At 39.7% G+C, this 22,202-nt stretch overlaps 2 protein-coding genes across 5 annotated transcripts in view; both read right to left on the bottom strand.

The window, feature by feature from the left end:
- GHR (growth hormone receptor) overlaps nt 1-22,202 on the bottom strand; it is a 289,769-nt gene that overhangs the window by 147,194 nt on the left and 120,373 nt on the right. For all 4 annotated transcript variants that reach the window (XM_055118179.1, XM_012932069.2, XM_055118192.1 and 1 more), the window contains one exon: nt 15,744-15,824. In XM_055118179.1, coding sequence (XP_054974154.1) covers nt 15,744-15,813 — 70 coding nt within the window. In that variant the 5' untranslated portion in view covers nt 15,814-15,824. The remainder of the gene's footprint in view (nt 1-15,743; nt 15,825-22,202) is intronic.
- On the bottom strand, nt 6,203-6,814 carry LOC101550403 (60S ribosomal protein L12-like). Its single transcript, XM_055118207.1, has one exon. The coding sequence runs from the start codon at nt 6,737-6,739 to the stop codon at nt 6,242-6,244; it is 498 nt and encodes a 165-aa protein (XP_054974182.1). The 5' UTR covers nt 6,740-6,814; the 3' UTR covers nt 6,203-6,241.

Here is a 22,202-nt window from a genome sequence, read left to right as displayed (position 1 = left end):
CGCTCAGCAAAGTCTGGAAACATTTCGGCTGTCACAACTGAGAGGGGTGTGTACTACTGGTACTACCCAGAAGGTAGAGATGTGGTTGTTGCTAAATGTTGCATTGCACAGTACACCTTCCAGCACAAAACAATGATCTGGTCTAAAATGTTAATAGTGTCAAAAGGCTGGAAAGACCTCATTAGGCCCTTTATCTGAGCTAAATGTTTTTCTGTTCAATAATATTTTTCTGATTAGGGCATTTGCCTTGCACGTGGCCAACCCAGGTTTGATTCCTCCCTCCCTCTTGGAGAGCCCGGTAAGCTACCAAGAGTATCCCATTTGCACAGCAGAGCCTGGCAAGCTCCCCGTGGTGTATTCAATATGCCAAAAAACAGTAACAACAAGTCTCACAATGGAGACATTACTGGTGCCCGCTTGAGCAATATGTTCTTTAAGAAACTGTTCAGTGAGTCATATACGGCTACTTTCATTCAGCTATGTTATGTTCAAACATCAGCCAGTAGACCAAAAAGCAAGGGAATTGTAAAGTCATGGTTTAAGTCCTAATTGCTGATTCAGCATGAATGAGTGGCTTCCAGTCCTGTTCCTTTAGGAGGGACACTTGGATGCAGCTAATACTGGGGTACCTCATGTCTCTCAAGAAGAATGAATTCATTGTCTGAGTTCTCTTAGACATGTACAAGTTCAGCTGTTTCTTATGATTAAGGCTCCTAAGAGACAGCTAAATCCAAGTAGGAGGATTTAAATACCAGCTGTTTGAAAGAAGGAAACCCTAGAGTTAAAGTACTGGGCAAGTACTTTAACTTTAATTCTACCTTTTGTCTTGGAGAAAACCACACATGAATGAGTAGGAGTAAGCAGGAAGTGATATTACTGCCGTGGAAAACCGTATGTAGCAAGGCCGTAAGAAATCCCTTTTGTTTGCATCAACTGACTATTTTATATAATTTAGAAAAATTATTTCCTAGCTCATTTGGTACCATGGTTAATGGCGTACACATTTGGATTATTTGTAACCTCAAGCGTCATCAGTAAATTGCATATTCTGGGGGACAGGGACCCAACAACAGTAAAGTACACTGAACACAGGGACAAAGACGTCATATTCACTGATTTTCTACCTTTTAAAAATTTGGTCAATTATCTATCCACATAAAATTACACCAGGAAACTCACTGTGTGAATCAAAACAATTATTCTGTGACTCTGGACAAGAGTCTGGACTAGAAAGCTTTGGCAGATCAACTCCACACCTCACACATTAAGCCCAGCCCTGTATGACCCAGCAACTAATCCTTTGGTATAACTGTCATAAAGCAACTTTCTTGAACAGAAATCCAATTGTCCTTTTCTTCCTTTCTCAAAGAGATGGTAAACAAAAAGGAGATTAACCTTTACTGAAAATCTAAATCCAACCAGTAACTGTGCCAGTTATTTCTCATGCTATCTCATTTAATTTTTATGGGTGGCTCTCTGAGCAAAGTACTGTTACCTGTACTTTACAATGAGAAATGAAAGTGTGGGAAGTTAAATAGTTTCTCAGAATCACAGAGCTGAGATTGATAGAGCTGACTATCTATTATTTGCAAATACCTTTGACTACCTGTCTATATTTTTGATATTTTATTATCTTATTTATACAAAATTGGTTAAAGTCATCTTCTACATGATACATTTTCAAAGCGAGTCTCTTGCCACTGCCTGTTCATCTTTCCTCATCCTAAACACAGTTCCTTTCACATTTCAAGATAATTGACCATTAAAATTGTTTTGAAAAATAATATAGCTTTTTTAATATCTTCTTTACTTGATATCTGAAATTCACCATATTCTTGATATGGTGTGGTCAGCACAGGGTCTAGAACACTGGTTCATTCTTAGCTCCAGATCCCATTTTTACCTAAGGCAACTTGAGCTAGCGACCTGAAAGCTGCTTGCTTTGGCAACTTCATAATAGTTTAGTTACACCATACTTGCAATGGGTTAAAAGACCTTTTAAAGTCTTTCATAGAGAGCTTGATATAAACTAAAGCAGTCACTTCCTTTATTGCAAAACAATCTTATTTTAAAGCTAGATAGGGACCTTGGCATTTATCCTTATCAAATATTATCTCAGAAGGTTTTGTTTGCTGGTGAAGGCTGTCAAGATATGTCAAATCCAATGTTTGTCACTGAGTGCATCAGCTATCCTTAGCTCTGCATCACCTGCCGACTTGACTATTCCTTTGTCTTCACCATAGTTACTGAGTTCTAATAAAACTAAGTCAGTCTATCATATAGGCCTGCAGATATGACTTGGCTTAAGGGAATCTCTTCCAAAGTATCACAGCTGTCATTTCAGAGATTTTTTTTTTAAGAGAAATTTTGGAATTGAAAGGGACAGAGGAAATTGTTCTCTAAAAAGCTTTATCAAGAATAAGAAACTAGGGGCCGGAGCGATAGCACAGCGGGTAGGGCGTTCGCCTTGCACGCGGCCGACCTGGGTTCGATCCCCGGCATCCCATATGGTCCCACAAGCACCGCCAGGAGTAATTCCTGAGTGCAAAGCCAGGAGTAACCCCTGAGCATCGCTGGTCAGGGGAGTAACCCCTGAGCATCGCTGGGTGTGACCCAAAAAGAAAAAAAAAAGAATAAGAAACTAAGTTTAGAAAAATTAAGAGATTTTGCCCAAAGAATCAACTGAATTATACAAAAGGGAAACGCTGGAATTCACAAGACAGTCCTTAACCTCTCAGGAACCATGCGAGGAAAGGAGTAACTAGTCCTGTGCTCAGAGAGACAGTAAAAGGTGTGTGCTTCGCACATAGCCAACCTGCGTTCTGTTCCCCGGCACTGTAAATAGTCTCCAGAACTATCAGGAGTGATCCTTGAGGATAAAGGCAGGATTAAGACATGAGTAGCCACCTCCTAGCCCCTCTCCCCCCTCCCCACCTCCTGCAAATAAAACCAAACCCACAGTTCTTATATGGCAGCTCTGTGATTCAAACTCAGTTCTGATAAAGTTTAGTATCAATGCTCTGAAATCCCCAATCTAGACTGATTCACTGATTCTTCTGACTAGGCAGAATAAAAGGAAACAAGAAAACAATGTGACTGACTTGTGCAGAGACTTGGTCTTGCTCTCCAAACGCCTCTGCAGGTCTACTCTGAGAATCAACCAAGCCTGTCTGATCAGCCACCCTGCTTCTGCAAGGGCTGTCCTCCATGGCTCCCTAGCCCCTTGGTCAGGCTAAGACCCTGGCTGACTGCTATTGCATCAGGAAGTGATAACTAAGGCCAGGATTCTGTGTCAAGGACATCTTGCATAATCATATCAAACATTGGTCAAACTGAGCTCTTACCAACTGCAGAAATCAACCAGCAATCCTAGTATTTACTGAATGCCAACTATGATGACAGCAACAGTCATAACCTCCTTGTTTGGTTTGGGACGTCTGTCTTTTCCTTCTTCAAATTTATTCATTTATTTTGGAAGAACACTCTCATTAGTGCTCAGGAGTTACTCCTAAGTCTATGCTCAGGAGTCATTCTTGAAGTTGCTTAGACAACTGTACCAGGGACTGAATCAAGGTTGGCCACATGCAAGGCAAGTGCCTTATCCCTTGTAGTATTTGTCTCTCTGGCCCTTTATTCTAGTTTAAACCATCAGTTGACAATCCTCCATAACAAAGATTTCTCACTTTAAGTTTATAGTAATTGATTCTCATTCAAGATGTTGGAGAAATCATGTTCCCCACAAAATCCAACAGGGAAGAATATTATTTTAGATATGTCACTTGTTAATGAAAGTACTTACAATTCTTTTGTTTGCTATATTTTCATTTTTTTCCTTAAGCAAGTTCCCAAGAAAATAGGTTTTTACCCGAGTGCCCGAGAACAGATGACTGGTTAAAGAAACTTTGGTACATCTATACAATGGAACACTATGCAGCTGTTAGAAAAGATGAAGTTATGAATTTGCATATAAGTGGATCAACATGGAAAACATCATGCTAAGTGAAATGAGTCAGAAAGAGAGAGACAGAAATAGAAAGATTGCACTCATCTGTGGAATATAAAATAACAGAGTAGGAGACTAACACCCAAGAATAGTAAAAATAAGTACCAGGAGGTTTGCTCCATGGCTTGGAAGCTGGCCTCATATGCTGGGGGAAAAGGCAGCTCAGATAGAGAAGGGAACACCAAGTAAAATGTAGATGGAGATCCCACTTGGGAAGGGAGATGCGTGCTGAAAGTAGACTAGAGACTGAACATGATGGCCACTCAGTGCCCCTATCGCAAACCACAACACCCAAAAGGAGAGAGAGATATCAAATTGGAATGCCCTGCCACAGAGGCGGGGTGGGGTGGGGGGGATGGGATTGGCGGGTGGGTGGGAGGGATACTGGGTTCATTGGTGGTGGAGAATGGACACTGGTGGAGGGATGGGTTCTCGAACACTGTATGAGGGAAACACAAGCACTAAAATGTGTAAATCTGTAACTGACCCTCATGGTGATTCACTAATTAAAAAATTAATTAATTAATTTAAAAAAAGAAGATAGGTTTTTAGCATTTAACCAAAAGGGGGAAAGAAGTAAACCAACCAAAACGAGAGTGGGATCATATATAGAGGTGAATGTTCTTGCCTTTCATAACTATGACTGAATAGCATATCAGCAAACTGAAATATATGACAGGAGTATGCACAGAGGTTAATCTAATCTGTTCTATTTCTCAATAAGAGCTTTCTAGGAAGTCAGGCTCAGTGATAGCTGCAAAGGTGGTGAGAGCGAGTTAACCATACTTTTGAAGCTTAGAGGAAACATGCAAAGTATGGTGCTGGCGCAACTCATAAGGGATACTGGGCACTAGAATTCACCAGCTTCTAAACCTAGCCCCGGCTGTCTGAGCATGGAGACTTGGGTCCTTTGTTACATTCAATTGCAAGAAGCCCTTCTGGCCAAACTGTGCCCTGACATGAAGCAGGACTCCCTGACTGAGTCTCCCCACTTCCAGATCTCAAGAACTCATAACATCTTTTCATTACGAGCTACTGTTAAACAAAGCAGGGGTGCTTCTTGCTTCAAGATATCAGATGTGTCAATGGGTAGAGAAGGAAGGAAGATGGGTCCTAAATCTTGGGCTGCTGCAAAAAGTTCCTTTCCTTGAAAAAGAACCTCTCTCTGGTGAGCAGCCAGGTGTTCTGGTGAGCAACACAGCCTGGACAATGCTCCGGACCTGAATCGGAGCCAGCAACACCAGGGATCCGGACGGAGGAGGTACAGCCAGCACACCTCCAGATGGAGCCCCAGCGACACTGAGCAGCAACTAACACGGCTCTGGGATGCAGGACTGGGACACATCCGAACATGTTTTCTAAAAACTGAAAACATACAATCTTTTAATGGAAAACTAATTATCAAATGCTTCCTTAGTAGGGCTGTCTTTCTTGGGGGGAAACTCTAACAACAATAGTGAGTTTTGTGTTGAAATATGGAACGTAATCAAGGTAAAGAGAAAATGAAGTGAAATTCATCAGTTATACAGTTGGCGGTGGGGGGCGGGGGTGGGGCGTATACTGGGGATTTTGGTGGTGGAATATGGGCACCGGTGAAGGGACGGGTGTTTGAATATTGTATAACTGAGACATAAACCTGAGAACTTTGTAACTTTTCACATGGTGATAAAATAAAAATATAAAAATAAATTAATAAATAAATAAAATAAAAATGAAAAAAAAAAGAAAGAAAAAGAACCTCTCAGAGAGAGAACAGAAGGGAATGCCCTGCCACAGTGGCAGGGTGGGGTGGGGGGGAGATGGGATTGGGGAGGGTGGGAGGGACGCCGGGTTTAGGGTGGTGGAGAATGGGCACTGGTGAAGGGATGGGTTCCCGAACTTTGTATGAGGGAAGTATAAGCACAAAAGTGTATAAATCTGTAACTGTACCCTCATGGTGATTCTCTAATTAAAAATAAATAAATTATAAAAAAAAATTTCAGGACAAATTTTTGTCCTTAAAAAAATAAATAAATAAATAAATAAAAGATAAAAAAAAAAAAAAGAACCTCTCAGTATGGGGGAAACCAAAGCTCCTCAAGATTCACCAAGCTTAACATCACCAAGATAATCTCTGCTAATGTGAATCTCTTAGTACTTACTTACATGTAACACATGGCCATTTATTTTATTATTATTTTTTTATTTTTATTTTTTCGCTCTTCTGAAAATACTTTATTGAAGCACTTCTTGTAGCTCTTAACTCGCTGGGCACTCCACCACGCCACTGTTGATGTCATCAATGATGTCATGAGGGTGGCGGCCATCAACGTTGCAGCCCACAGACTGGGCCGTGCCCAGAATCTCCTTAATGGTGCCGGACAGCTCTCGGGCTAATGACCAGTGTCTCATCTGGCGGGCAATGTTGACGATCTCATCAAAAGTGATATTGCCACTGTGCTTAACGTTTTTCTGCTTCTTTCTGTCTCGTGGTGGTTCCTTGAGGGCTTTGATGATGAGAGCTGAGGCCGAAGGCACCACCTCAATCTGGGCCTGCCGGTTCTGGATGGTCAGCTTCACTGTGAGCCTCGAGCCCTTCCAATCGCCAGTGGCCTTGGCGATGTCTTCCCCGACCTTCTTGGGAGACAGATACAGGGGCCCGATCTTGGGGGCCAAGGCGGACGCGGCCCCGACTTCCCCACCAGTGCATCTCAAATAGACGACTTTGAACTCGTTAGGGTCGAATTTCGGCGGCATGGTGGAGGCGGTTGGTGTCGGATGAACCCTGATTCGGGACGACCGAAGAAAGTTGCACCTTGCCCACCTCCGAGCCGAAAGCCACATGGCCCTTTAGGTGTCAAATATCCTAAACATCGTTATTGCTCTTAGAAGTGTGTAAGGTTTTACATTCTAATAAATATAGAGTATTTTCTATGCTTCTACGAGATTAAAAAGTACAAAACCTATGTGTGTTTGCTATTTTAACAAAACTTTAGAGACTGAAAACTTAATGGAGTTTACCAATGTAACTTTGATTTTTAATTTTGAGGTTCTTGATGGGTTCTGGACAGAGAACTGTAAAGACCTGATATTTGAAGTATGAAGGCTGGGAAAATTGATCCAGCTTTCCATTTAACTCTAAATCAGGGTCTTTAGTAACCTAAAATTCAATGTCCAAAGGAGCAAAAGAAACTTGGATTGGGATCTATAGGCTTCATTATACCTCTCTAGGATTGTCAGTTTCTCAGAGTGATTTAATTAGGTAGGTGGGGTACAGATAAAAGAGATGACATGGAATTGGTAACAGAGTTCAGTCACCTGGAAAGAGGAAACAGGACTTTAAAAATGCATGAAGCTCCCATTATTTCACAGAATTCTGGCCCTGGTAACATCTAAAGTGCTTAGCAGGAAAGTAAGATTATTTCCTTTGAAGGGAAAGTCTACAATCAGTGCTTGAAGGGTACTGGGATGTTGGGGTCCAAGATACAACTGCTCCTGCCCTGCACAGTTACGTAGATATTTCCAGACCTCTCCACTAGAAGGGAATCTTAATTCAGCCTCTGTACTGATTAGGACTAGAGATTGGAAGCATTCGTGACAAATATAAGATGTGATGGGGGAAGTCGCAGGTAAGGCTTCAGAGGCTGATTCATTCATTCAGTCAACAAACACACGAAGTTCAATGGGCTGTCAGAAAGCTCAGGATGGAAAGCAAGGACAAAGCAAACATTTTTCATGGAGTTTAAGGTCTAGTGAGCTTGAAATCCACCACACTATCCATTACACAGGGTTTGCAACAATCATTTTGTCAATCACTTGAAAATAATGTAATTGCTTATGTTTCAAGCTGAATCCAGACTCTGTCACACGATTTGAAACACAGATGCCATTATAATGATTCAGAAAAGAAACATATAACAAATGTTACCAACCCTCCCCTCCTGCTCCCTTTCCCGCCTACCCCGCCCATTCTGTGTCTGCCTCTCGGTGAGAGCTTCTATAACAACATCCTGAAACACTTCCTCTGTGGTTGGAACATGATCTGCCATGCTTTAATACCTGCAAGCCTGCCATGGAAATGTAATGCAGACAGTATAATTCGTTAAGGTTGAGGCTTAAGGCCTGTATGCTGTTATATAAACAGAAAGAGAGATTCCTGATAGATGCATCTGATGAAGTATGTGAATTCACTCCGAGCAATTTGGAAACTGCAAACCAGAGACAACTGATTTCACAGCTGAGACTGAAGAAGTGCTTCAAGTCCCGGGACCTCCTGGTTTGTGCGGGAAACTCAGACAGTACACCATGAAATATGGTCTTGGTATGGCCAGTTGCATCAGATTTCAAAGTGTGTTTATGCTAGCCGTCATCACTGCCTTTATGTTGCAAACTACAGATGATGAGGATGCTTCACTCAGGGTGTGAGGATGACATTGTTGACAGCCTGACTTAAATACCCAAGTAAGTGTTGTTAGAAAAGTCCAAACGTGATGCTAGCACTGGATGTCTGCATCGTCCTGAGGGCAGTGGCTCTTAGGATGAGTTAAACGCACAGTACTATGGATAAGAAGGCAGTTACAGGGGCAGGAGCTAAGTCTCAAAAGAAGATATTTGTTGGTGGCCCTGAACTGCCTAAAATTCTTTATCATCCAGAAATTAAGGTTAAAGTTTAAACCAAATGTTTCAAAAAGGGGATGATACTGTCCCACACTGGAGGGTACTGAAATGATGGGAGGGGAAGTGGTAATTGCCTTGGGTACAACTGGCTGGAGTGTGGGGTTCCAACTGTTGGCAGAAAGAAGACAGACTTGGGAGAGTGTGCACTGAATGTTTTTTTTTCCAGAAAAGGGTCAATAAACCAAATAAGTTTAAGAACCTTTGGTTTAAAATAACTGAAGAAATCCAGCTAGCACTGTATCACTGTATGAATGTCATCCCGTTGTTCATCGATTTGCTCGAGCAGGTGCCAGTAACATCTACATTTGTCCCTGTTGCCTGCTAGTGTAGCCCAATGGCATCTGCTCGCTCTAGGAACATGAAGAGCATGTTGTTGTTACTGTTTTTGGCATATCAATACGTCACGGGTAGTTTGCCAGGCTCTACCATGTGGGCGGAATATCCTTGGTAGCTTGTTGGGGTCTTCGAGAGGGATGATGGCTTTTGGGGTGGCCTCTAATCATCCTTACTCGAGTTCCCAGTCTTTTTGGTCGGCTGGCGTGTTGTAACGACCTGCACGCTAATAAATATGCACCTGCCAACATCTCTGGGCAGCACCTGGGACATCTGCAGCCTCAGGTTGATCTCCTGGAGATTGATGCCTGGAGGTTGTTGAGCAGCTGGCAGAGCAGAACCCCATCGCGGATGGTCTGTGCCAGGTTGAACACCCACGCCAAATCCCAGGTCACCCAGTGGACTGCAGGCAGCACCCTGTAGTGGATGAGCCACTGTGCATACCGCTGCAGCGGCTCCATGCCCAACGGTGCTGCGACTCCGCCCAGTGGACACCACTCTACCTTGCAAAAAACAGCTGGCGATGTCCAGCAGGGGTCACACTTAGAGTTCCCTGCCTGGCACCATCCAAAGTCAGATGGTGAGCCAGGTTCAGGAGAGCGCAAGGGCGGTGTTGGTGCCATCTTGGCTGGTCCGATGGTAGTGGATTATCAGAACTTATTAACGCTAGGATCACTAAATCCAGCTATAGCTTTTCTAATAGGCTTTTCTAGGGGAAAACATATGAGATAACTGAGGGACACTAAACCCATTGTTGTGAAGGCTGAACTCAGGCAGAAGCTGGTTAGGCTGATTCAACTCACCATGGACTTCTGCACACAGTTTTATTGGTGTTAGAGTCAAGCCAGAGGCAGAAAACTAGGTATGACCCTGAGCTGGTCAGCACCACACATCAAATGCATTATCAACTTTATTCCTAATTACCCATAACAGGAGCCCCAATTAAGAGCTGGGATTTTGTCATAAATGTCTAGTTATTACATGAAGAGGGAGCAGTAGCCTTTGGACCCATCGTGGGTACTTAATGCTGACTGGATTAGCTTAGTGTGTGGTAAAGCCACACAGAGAGAAGCAGAGAGAAGCAGATGGTCATGTAACCTGGGCTAGGCACAGACAAGAGCTCAGGGAAATGATACAAAAAGTTCCTGGGAGCCTCTCCTGTCATCAATCTTAGCATGCTTCTTCCCTCACAGAGTGATTTTGTGCAAGGACCATTTCTCAGCTCACAGGCTGAGTTGTGTGCCAGGACTTCACCGGATCATAAATGAGTCATTACTGATGTTGATAATATTAGCTAAAAATGTGGAAACTTAGAGCTGGATGGACTAAGAAAGCTCTAACAGTTCCTAAAGTCCAAAATCTGCACAGCATTGGATTCCAAATACTAATGATTTCATCTTATCAACATCTGTCTGTGAGCTATTTATTTTTTAACTGTTAGTGTCATATTATATCAGCTCTTTCCTGATCTATTACAATCATGGCCTGCTTCATTTACTTCTCTCAAATTCACTTTTATCCTATTATCAGTATTATTCAAAAATAAAAATATGAACATGTCATTATCCTGCTTAAAACTCAAAGTAAAATAAGGGATCATGATTCAATTATGTTTACTCATCTCTCTACTACAGACTATGAGTTTCTTAAAGTCAGGAACATACATTTAAAATTCATCCCTGAATTTATGAAGTGCTTAATCAGAACCTGCTGAAGGATAATTTTACATTATTATCTACTAAGGTTTAAACTCATATCATCCACTGGCAGACAGACAAGTTGAGGAGCTCCTTATCCTGGTCTGCTATGTCCCTGGACTCCAGAGTCAAGGCTTTTGCGAGTCCAGGAGGGCCAGCTGGTACAGGATTGTTGGAGTATATGGACTCAGGCCATGACAATGATTTCTTTTTGCTCTTGGTGATAGTGAAGCTCTATGGCAGGCTTTCCCTCTCACTTACAATATAAATGGAAAGTCTTGGGATTGTTATTTCTTGGAAACATTAGCAAGCATGCCCTTTATTGTTCAGAGACTACAACCTTGCCTGAAATAGATTTTTTTTTTTGCTTTTTGGGTCACACCCGGCAATGCACAGGGGTTACTCCTGGCTCTGCACTCAGGAATTACTCCTGGCGGTTCTCAGGGGACCATATGGGATGCTGGGAATCGAACCCGGGTCGACCGCATACAAGGCAAACGCCCTACCCGCTGTGCTATTGCCCCAGCCCCCCGAAATAGATTTTTATAGAACTTAGCAATCTCTAATGGCTTAATGGAACTTCAACTATGGGGGGGAGGGCTTACCTTAAAAAATAAAATGTTAATTTACTTATTGAAACTTTATCTTTTTAGCAATGAGGACAGAAGTAGATATCTTTTGTTTCATGAGTATTGCATTAGTTTACATAGGTTGATAAAAAATGTTAAAAACATGAACAGAATACTATTCTAGTTTCATCAGGCTATGGCATCTTAAAGTATAAGATTATTAAAAAATTTTTCTTTGGTTTCTGGGCTACACCAGTGGTGCTCAGGAATTACTCTGTGTTCAATTATCACTCCTGGTGGTGCTCAACCATATAAGTTGTCAGCAATTGAACCTGGGTCAGCTGCACGCTGTGCAAGCACATTACCCACTGTACTAACTCTTCAGTCCAAAAGATTCTTTTCTTGACTACTTAGATATGCATTTTCTTTTAATCGTTAGGGTGACCAGATCTTAATTATGCACTGTCTTTAAGTCATGCCTAACAGATATATTTACCTCTGATATCTATAAAGATATGTATACATATATATTCATGCTATATCGCATATGTCCTATATGTAGTATCACACATGTAGTGTTTTATCATGAGCTTTATAGTTTTGTGTGGCCTGAAACTTTGAGAAAATTTGGTAGCTTTGACATTTATTTTCTCTTTCTTCTCTTCCTTTTTAAATACTACTCACTCTTCAACATCCAGCAAGAACTGTATTTTCCATGAAGCTTTTGCCATCTCTAGGCCTTCTGTATTTTGCCTCAAATCAACTGACCTCATTTAATTCTGAAGGGAATCATAATAAATATAGTACTTACATAAGGACAAATGACTCCTATGCCTTACACAAAGTAAGTGCTCAAAATATCTGTTTAGGATACTGGACTGACACATTGCCTAAAATCATGCCCTCTATATGGTATAAACTCACTAATGAAAGTGTTTTCCATGTACAACTCATACCTGTATCTGTGCAAATCTGTTTATACCTGTTCCTTTATCACAATGTCTGCTCCTTCTGCTCTTTGAAAGTCTTAAATCAGTATTGATTGGGTCCTGTTGAAATGACACCAGCCTCCTACTCTATTTCACTGAAGTTCAGGATGACCCTTCCCTCTTTACTCATATTTAGTATTGAAGTTCAGACCATTATTTCGAGAGTCAAAAGACATTGTCTCATACTGGAATTCTTTATGAATATTCCTAATCTCTTAAATTATGGTAAATTCCTTGAGTGCTGAATCATTGTATTTTGGAGAATCCTAAATGTAGTCTTCTAAAATAGAGAACTCTAAAGAAATAACTGCACATTGCATTAATTATTCTAGTCCACCTTGAATTATTTGTCCAAGCTTTTGTACTCATCACACAATCAACAACTTAAAGCTAAATTACCGAGAGAGAAAGAAGAAGGCAGGCTTCTTCTTTCTTCATAGAGGCAGGCTGGGGTGGGGGGATGGTGCTGTCGGGAGGGAAACTGGGGACACTGGTGGTGGGAAATGTACACTGGTGAGGGATCAGGTGTTGGAATATTGTATGACTGAAACCCAATCACGAACAGCTTTGTAACTGTGCATCTCATGGGATTCAATTAAAAAATAAAAACCAGCTAAACTACCTCTCATTCATTTCTAGATGTTCCTCACATTCTAAGTAGACTGACCTTCAGGGCAGAGACTTCCCTGCTCCAGGGAAGAGAAGTCTGAGGAGACTGAGATCAGAGAGATTAAGAAGAGAGACCGAGACTGAGACTGAGATCAGAGAGATTAAGAAGCTGTGGACTATTGTTACATTAGAGATTAATGACACTAATTATAACAAGCACTCCTTGGAAGAATATTTATATCCATCAAATCTATATGCACACTTTTAATCAAAACCATCATCCCAGGAGATGCACGTTTGAGCATTCAGCTGACACTTCAACCCCATAAACCATTTAGCTGAAACTTCAACTCTATAAATGAGGCATGGTTGATCAATCCTGCAAGAAATTCTCCCTAACAGCCAGTAATGTGGCTCAGTAGGGAAGTGTAAATTATATTCCTTTACATTAACTCCCCAGGTTCAATCCTTGGAGAAACAAAAAGGACAAGAAGGGACCGAAAAGGTAGCCCAGTGGACAGATTGCTTGCCATGTAAGCTGCTACTGGGGTTCAATATGGTCCCAGGAGTCCGCCATGAAGACCCTTGGGTGCAGAGCCAGGAGCAAGCCCTGAGCATGGCCGGGTGTGGCTCCAAAGCCAAAACCAAACAAACAAAAAATAAAAAAAAAGGGGGAAAATTTAAAAATGCATAAGAACCTGCTTGGAGGAGAAAATGTAGTGACTGATACTAAGGGTGAGACCAAGGGAGTGCCTCTATTTCCACACAAGCTAATATAATGGTGTCATTGTTCAGGGCTTAGTTCTCATTGAATTTCCCATAAGCAATTACAATTAATAAAAATCCTCTAGGGCTAGTATATTTCTAATTGCTCATTTGCCCAGGCAAGAAAAAACCCAACTCAATGTTTCAGCTGCCAACCCTCTCCAAACATACAAATCAGTTATCTTGCACCAGCTTCTGATGAAACCTCCCATATCCCTTACTCAGCAGTCCCACATCTTTCACTGATCAAAATGATTTCCACTGAACGTCTGGTGAAGCAACAGCAGATTCAGCTGCAATATGAAACTAATATATCCATCCATATACAAAAGCATGCTCCCACACACTCCTGTTTCAACACGCTCACTTATACCTTCCTATGTAAACATCATACCCCATCCACAACAGTCCTCAGATGATCTTAAAGTAGAATTCTGCAGTTGTAATGTATTCCCAAGGAACTCTGGCTATCTCACTAGAAAAAAAAGAAGGAAGAAAAAGCCTTTCTTCCTTTGATAAACTCCTACCAGTACTTGTAAGTACTGATAGCCTATAGGATTTGTTCACTTTATAGAAGAGCAAGTTTCTCACAAAACAAAAAACTAATACACATACACTCACAAGTAAACACAAAACCAGTTAAAACTGTTACTGTCTCCACTTTCTTCATTGCCAAAATGTCAAAGCAGATGAAATAGTTGTTTTTTTTTCAGATTCTTTAGGTCTAAAAAATGTAACTTGAATCTTAATCTTTCAGCTAGGGCAGTTTATTTCACGTTTTCTTTAAAGATTTTCTTTGTTATACTTTTTACATCCCAGGTTTAAAAAAATTCCTCAGGCCTTGCCCAGTGGAGTGAAAGTCACCTTAATGAAGAAAGTAGAGATTAAGCCACCATGACTCTGGAACAGCAGAGGATCTCAGCTGTAATTCCTTGGCTCAGAACCAGGATCTAAAACCAGCCCTGGGAAAAGCTGCTGAAATGGAGCCCGCAATTCTCTCCATTTTTGACTTGCATAATGTTGACATTATAACACCAGAGAGACCCAGAAATATTTCAAACAATCATGACTTCTTCTCTATAAATATTTTAAAAATTGCTTTATGGGATAAAATAACATATTTTACCCTTCTTGTTTGCTTAGTCACTTTGGTTGCCCTCAGCAGCTCACTACTATGGATTTATTTTCGGCTCAGAGGTCAGGGAGGGCATCTTAAAGCACTGAACTGTGTTTTTCAACATGAGCTGGTGTGCAGGAGAATTGAATATTCTTAAAGCAACAACTGAGTGGTGTCACAGTGCAGGAGACAAAGATATTGTTGATCCATCCTGTTGAGGCCAAGCATGGGGGGTAAAGTGTGGAAATGCAGCTCTCAGGACAAGTTTTAAAAACTTCCCACACCTTTCTGAACATGATTTTTTGTTTTTCTGGATAGAGAAATTCTTTTATTTCAGTTTCACTACTCTTTTGATGCAATTATTTCTGTTAGATAAGCTGCAATATATTGACACCTCTGCATTAGGAAGATGGTATAAAAATGGAGACAGAATTAGACAGAGAAGGAGGTGCGTGTTTTTTGAGTACATTATTCCATTATTCAACCTTTCAGGTGTCTTGTCCTTCAAATTGAGCCAAACAGCAATCATCCTGAGAGTAAAGACAAAATTCATTTGGCAACTTTAATTTCTGTTCTCAGAGATCATGATTAAGAGGCATTAATTTTGAGTTCTGAAAATAGGCTATGGGAATTTTAGTCGCAGATGAGCAGAATGATCACGGAGATGTGCAGAATGAGCAGAATGAAACGGCCCTGAGGTCCATTTCACATCCCTCCCAGAGCCCGACAACCAACAGATCTGGCTTGTCTTCAACATAGATGCCCTCAGCATGACTTGTCGTGTTTATTATATTTTTATGGGAAAACATCAAATATCAATCCTAACTACTGTATCCCTTCCCTCTAATCAGCCCCAGACTCTTCATTTATGATTTTAGAACTAACACATGTTTCCTAGTTAGCACTCCTTAAAATTGGTAGCTTTTAATGAAAACTTCCAAAGAGTTTAGATTGAACAAATAAAGGTCAGTGTGGTTTCAAAACCCAGGCAGTGGAAGCACTCACCGTCACTCCCAGGAAAAGCATCGCTTGAGCCTGCCACTGCCAAGGTCACCAGCAGCTGCCAAAGATCCATACCTGTACGACCTGCAATCACACAGAAAATAAGATAAAGACACAGTAAAAGTAAAAGCAGATCATTGTCCTTAGACACTGTATCTGCACTGTCTAGTTCATGAATGAGTTGACATGCTTACTAGTTCTAGAAGGAATCATCTTTCATTGCCCCTAAATCTCATACTGTCAAGAGAACAAATAGTAGTTTGTATTATAATACATTCCATTTCTAGTGGATTCTGTTGCAGGAAATAACATGAACGCTTGAGATTTTCACATCGGAGAAGCATAGAGCCACCCATATCAAAAGATGCCCCCGTGCCCCTCACCCCACCTCCTGATCCCCCATGCACAATTTTTACAACAGGAGCAGACAATGAACATGAACTAGAAAAGACTTGTCAGCAATTTCACTCAACATGGGGCCTTAAGCTTAGCTGGACAGGCCATAAAAGGGAAACAGGCTACTGGAATAGTAAAACATCAATGCTTCTCTCAGGGAGCAGCAAGCAGGGCTCAGTTTACACTTAAAACACAGAACTGAGGATCCATCCTATAGAGGCTTAACTAGAAGGCAACAGAATTTGTCTAAATTCACAGAACTGAAGATCCATCCTATAGAGGCTTAACTAGAAGGCAACAGAGATGGGAGGAAGCAAAGAAAACAAAACATGTCTCTTCTTAAGTGGCCTCTTTGGGACCAGGTATCCTTGTGGATTGTCAGTGAAAGAAGAAAGTAGTGCTTGAAAGGCCTAGGAATGTAAACATCTCAAACTCACAAAGAAATTTAGTTGGTGGCCTTGCTAGACATATGGAACCCCAAGTTTGGCCATACCTTAAACCCTTCAGCTTCATGAACTGGGGAACAGATCAACACACCTTGGGTACACCTTTTTCTGGAGAAAATAAGTTCCCGGGGAAATAAATAAACCAGGTGTCCATGTCCAGTAAATCTAAAGAGACAAGTTCAGACTGGTTTAAAAAGAATTTACCAAACTACCCTCGGGGAAGGTATCATTGTCTCTGACACTAATGGTATCTACTTTAAAGTTCAGCCGTTATATTTCCATATAATTGCACTACTTACAAGCCATTCAGGCTAGCTATCATCACATTTGGTGCTCCATATATCCATCTACTGGCCTCATTTTCATTACAGTACATACTTGACAAACCACAATAGCCCTCTTGGTATCCCTAATCCAGTTGAAATGATGAACAGAAATTCTTGTTTTCATAGGGAATGAAATGGTGTGGTCCCTCCGTAATGACTGAATAATTCTGAAGAGGTAAGATGACTGCTATTTTTTTCCCTTAATTTCTAGAAGATTGGAATGCCTATAGTTTTTCCCATATGATTTATGTTCTGAAAAAATTGTCAAAAAACATAAGTACCCATGAACCAAGCATGTTCCTATGTCTAAATAGCAATGTGTACACCAGCATACATCAGAACCTCCCTGACACACTACCTCATGAACTGCTGGGATCCAGTGACTCACTTTTGTTAACCATGAGTCATAGTTTATATAATGTCCATATTTTAAATTCCCAACCTGAAAGTCTCTGGACTAATGGCTTTGCGTCATGCTCAACTATTTTGCAAATCTGAATCACTAAAGAACTCTCTTTACGTCCTTCACTTTCAAGTGAACAGGCTTATATAACCATAGTTTGAAACTCCAATTGTAATACAGAAAAGGGCTGCAAGCCCAAATATATTACATATTTAGATATTTAAAAATATTTTAATGTAGAAAAAAATACTGTATGCAGAGTTCATTTTATAATTCATTTCCAACACACCTGTGTAAAATTAAGAGAAACAAGCCACCTCTGGCTCAGGTTTTCATGCTATAAGACTGTTTCAGTGTCTTGAAACCCTCAGCCCTCACTCCCTCTCTCTCTGTCTCCCTACCTTCCTAACAGAATAAGAGATATGATCAGGCTTTGCATTCCCCAGAAAGGTACTTTCTTTAGTTATAACCCTTCAAACATCTCTGAGACTCGACAAATGCCAGAAACAAATAAATTTTGCCTAGCATGAAGAATCCCCAAATTTCTGAAAGCTATAGCCTGTGTATGAATTCCATCTATCCCCTGCCCCACCACAAGAAACTGATTGTCACAAAAGAAACTGATTATAAATTATAACAATTCCTTTATAAGTCAAACATAGATAGCTACATAAAACAATACTCACAAAACCAACTGACCAATCAAATAAACCAGAATCCCCTAAGGCATATTTTAATCAGAAACCCGTTTACACATCCCAATAGCAGAAGAAGAGGTGCTTAAAACTGACATTCTTCTAAGAGGTGATGAGCACAGTTCCCGTAGGGACTTCAATTCTAATATTCTAACTAGGAGTGGGAAGAGTAAAGAAGATCAAGAAATATGACTAGATTTGATGAAAGCTAATAGCTTCCTTAGAGACCACGGTTCCCTTTCCATGGTTGCTGGCTGAGTGGGAAGATGCTGAAAGCAGTTCCCTTTGTTTGCCCCTAGTGAACTCCCTTCAGAGTCATCCCAAGCCGAGACCAATGGATATCCTGTTTGAGTTCGCCGAAAGCTGCCTTCTTTGGCTTTGCTGAGCTCTACATGACAGCGAGTTTCAAGGTGAGATGATCCTTCTTTATTAGCTTCCAGTTGCGATTAATATTTCAAGAGAACAGAATGCCAACACACACAGTATGGAACTTTAGTATAATCTGTCAAGGATGTGCCAGGTCTGAGTAGGGGAGTTCCCTCCCCAATATAAGATTTGAAGGGAGCAGCACGCAGGGTCCAAAGAAATCTGCCAAATTGTCTTAGCCTATTGAGTTTTTAAAGTGTGCAATAGTTTCCTAGGGAAAATCTCTCTCTAAATTTCTAATGATATTTATGCATTCTTTGGCTATAGCCTCATGGCAAGAGTTCCAGTGGGGGTGAGGTGGAGGTGGAGAGAAAGAGCTTCTATTTTTACAAAATGCAACCCCACACACCATTTCCAATCGCAAAGCCTGAGGCATTTTGCCTGCTCTTCTTCCCTCAGGAGAGAGCAAGCCAGTTGAAAAGCAGTCTGATCCAGCTGGCGTGAGTTTTAACTCTGTGAAGCAGCAGACGAGGCCTCCAAATTGCAGTGAAGTCTCCGATATACTGATTTTTGTTCCTTGATTATAAAATGGACTATAAACACACGAGAAGTGATGGAGACAAAAAGATAATGTTTCTCCAACTTGTTAGAACAAGCTCCAGGCAACGAAAGCAATCGATTTTATTATCTTTAATATAAAATTAGCAAGTATTTGTTGAACTATTAGTGTCTGAGGGCACTGTGCAAGGAACAATAGAGAGTATCAGAGCAATCAAAATCATGTCTTTTCACTTGAAGAATTAGGCAAGATATACACATCATGCTGGAAAAAGAAGCACATACCTAAAAAAATGAGTAAACCTGCTTTTTCAAGTCTGACTGTAAAAATCCTTTGAACTGAAAGATATAAGGTTAGAACTAAATGACATGTATAATCGTGAAAGAGAAGGGAAAGTGAGAGGATCTTTGTGAACATGTATGTTGTCTAACAGCTCAGGCAGGTAGTGAAAATGTTCTGGGTCTGGCTTCTGATGATTTCAGGAGATAAATGAGGGAACTGGTGAGACAGAGGATAAGCCAGAATGCAGAAGGGTAGACCTGGACTTTCAATGGGAGTCTTTAAAGTGGTATTTACAAATGTTTGATTTTATACTGATGCACATGTGAAACTTACATGATGTAATGCAGTGTCAATAAAAATGTGAAAAAGAATTATGCATCTCTGGGAATACCATTAGACTGGCAAGGGAGAATCATATTAAAACAGCAGTTTTAAAACTCATATTAATCAGAAAGTCACTAAAAGTTTTGGTATAGATACATCATGAAAAATAGATGCTTCTTAGGGTATGTCTATTACTCATGCCTTTCTAATGTCATTGAAAAATACTGACATATTTGGTGAAACAGATGATAAAAATGTGTTTATAAAGAATGAGTGGGATTCTAGAACATATATAAATAAAAGACAGTCATATTGACAGAAAAATGAAATTGGGTATTAAGAAAGAGGTTTTGTGAGAAGTACATCTTAGATATTTGGTGTTTAAGATTATTATGAAAACTGATAAAATATTTAGTGGAAAACTGATAGGAGACAAAAAATTCAGAGAGGAGTCATTATAGATTTTGGAAATTTCTACATAGGAATTTGATGTGATTTCAAAGGGCAGAGACTGGTAAGCTTCCCGTGGCATATTTGATATGCCAAAAACAGTAACAAGTTTCACAGTGGAGATGTTAATGGTGCTCACTCAAGCAAATCGATGAAAAATGGGACGGCAGTGCTATAGTGCTCAAAGAATTTAATGTGAAGACAGGCTATTTTGTGAAGAATCTTCTTTCTCCCAGTCACATTCATTAAAAATAATATTAAAAAGCATATTAAGCCATTCAAGGGAAAATGTGCTCAAATGTGATATGGCGGAGACAAAATGAACCATTATTCTAAACCACCTGACTTGCATCACATAGTTTCCAAGGCAGTGGTTCAAAGCATCTTCTAAAGCATCTTGTCAGCATACCAATGAAGAGGAGGAATAATCTTGATAGATCTGGAGCCCATAGTCAAGTTAATGCAAGATAAATATTGGAAGCTGTAAATTGGTTAGAACTAAGGTGTCCCTCAGTTTTCATTGTACTAGTCTAGCTATTCTAATGCTGAAAAAAAGAACCAGAGGTGAATTAAAAATACCCACAGATCAGAATTGTTCATCTAGTAAAAGCAAGATCCAGGCAGGTAACTTAATTAGTATTTATCTCCTCATCTTGTTATCAATCACTAATGCCGTATCAGAACAGAATCTTATTGCTTTCTTAGTAAAGCTTTTTGAAGAACTCAGCACTGAAAAAGAAATACCTGAGTGGAAAGGGTATTTTGAAGACTTAGTCTGGTTAGTACTGGGCACTGATTTGAATAGTTTGTAATTAGAGTTCTTGTTATGACCCACTTTTTATGGTGGAAGTAACTTGAAAATTATTCAGAAGCAAAATACCCATTTATTTTCTTTCCATTAAGGAGGAAGAAAAACGTCACAGGCACTGTTGATATAAAGAGTTAAAATTCTTTCTTCTTGTAGATCCAGCAGAGAATAAAAGATTGAAAGATATCAGTATCAGGAAGAGGAAAAAAAGAGGAGAGAGAGTATAATTCGGGAATTATGCTAAATTTCCAGTGATTATAAACAATTAATATATGCACATATGTAATTCTGCTTACCCATTCAGTTACCACCAGTTACCTCTGGTTATTGAAATATGGTTAATGTGATTGAGGAATCAGATAAGCATCTGAATGTTTAATTTTAATATATTAAATCTTTCAATGAAGTATTTAATTAAACATATTTATAACAGGTTGGGTATGTGAATCTACTTTTTTCACCCATACATTTTACAAAATCTAAATAAAGAGCAAGTGTTTTTATTAAAAAAATATAGTATCTACGGTGGTTTGATCTTCTCAAAAGCTGACAGAATTAGAGATTATAAAATATTTGACATTTCAGAGGTGAGAAAGGATTTAATGATGATAATAATAATTTAGAGAGAGCATGGGGGAGTGATGGATTAGTAAGTAAAGTGCTCGTAATTACTGCAGATTTTATGCCAAATATTTTCCTAATTTGTGACCATTATGTGCTGTTTATATTTATCTTAAAATTATTTTAGTTTAGGTGCCACATTTACAGCATTGTTAATGTTTATGCTTACAATAATGTTAATGCTTAACCCCTCTGTTGTTTGATAATCTTAGCAATCCAAAGCCAATGGTTTGTCACTGTTCATTACTGTCTATTACCCTGATTTGTTGCACTAAACACCACAGATCAGTGGGATCATAGGGTAATTGTTCTTTTTTCCCTGACTTACTATGATTTTGTACCTTGAGACATTGATGGAGGAAAATTGACACTCTGGTGGTGATGTGGCATTGGAACATTGTGTGCCTGAAACTTTACTTAAAGCAGTATTATAAATCATGGCTTTTATAATTAATTTTTAAAAAGTTATACTGATAATACTTACAAAAAATAAATAACCAAAAAAATTAAATAAATAAAAATATAGCATCTAAATTTCAATATGCTATAAGTGACATTTGATGCAAAATATTCCAATAATGTATCTAAGTTGGTTAGATAGATAAACAATAATTTGATAGGTTGCATAAAATTATATCCAAATCTAATACCCCAAATTAATTATAAGCAAGTTTGGGGAAGATCATACTTAAATACTTGAAAAAAGTTAATAAATATAAAAAAGAAAAACCTAATATACCCTAAAATTTTAATTAAGATATTCATCACTGTTAGACAATATTGAAC

Source organism: Sorex araneus, chromosome 1, assembly GCF_027595985.1.
Source record: "Sorex araneus isolate mSorAra2 chromosome 1, mSorAra2.pri, whole genome shotgun sequence".
NCBI classification, from domain to species: Eukaryota; Metazoa; Chordata; class Mammalia; order Eulipotyphla; family Soricidae; genus Sorex; species Sorex araneus.
Note: the sequence above shows the minus strand (reverse complement) of the source record. Positions and strands in the feature narration are given on the sequence as shown.

Bases quoted from the DNA above. Each gene is read 5' to 3' on its own strand.
- LOC101550403 (XM_055118207.1), bottom strand. From the start codon at position 6,739: ATGCCGCCGAAATTCGACCCTAACGAGTTCAAAGTCGTCTATTTGAGA.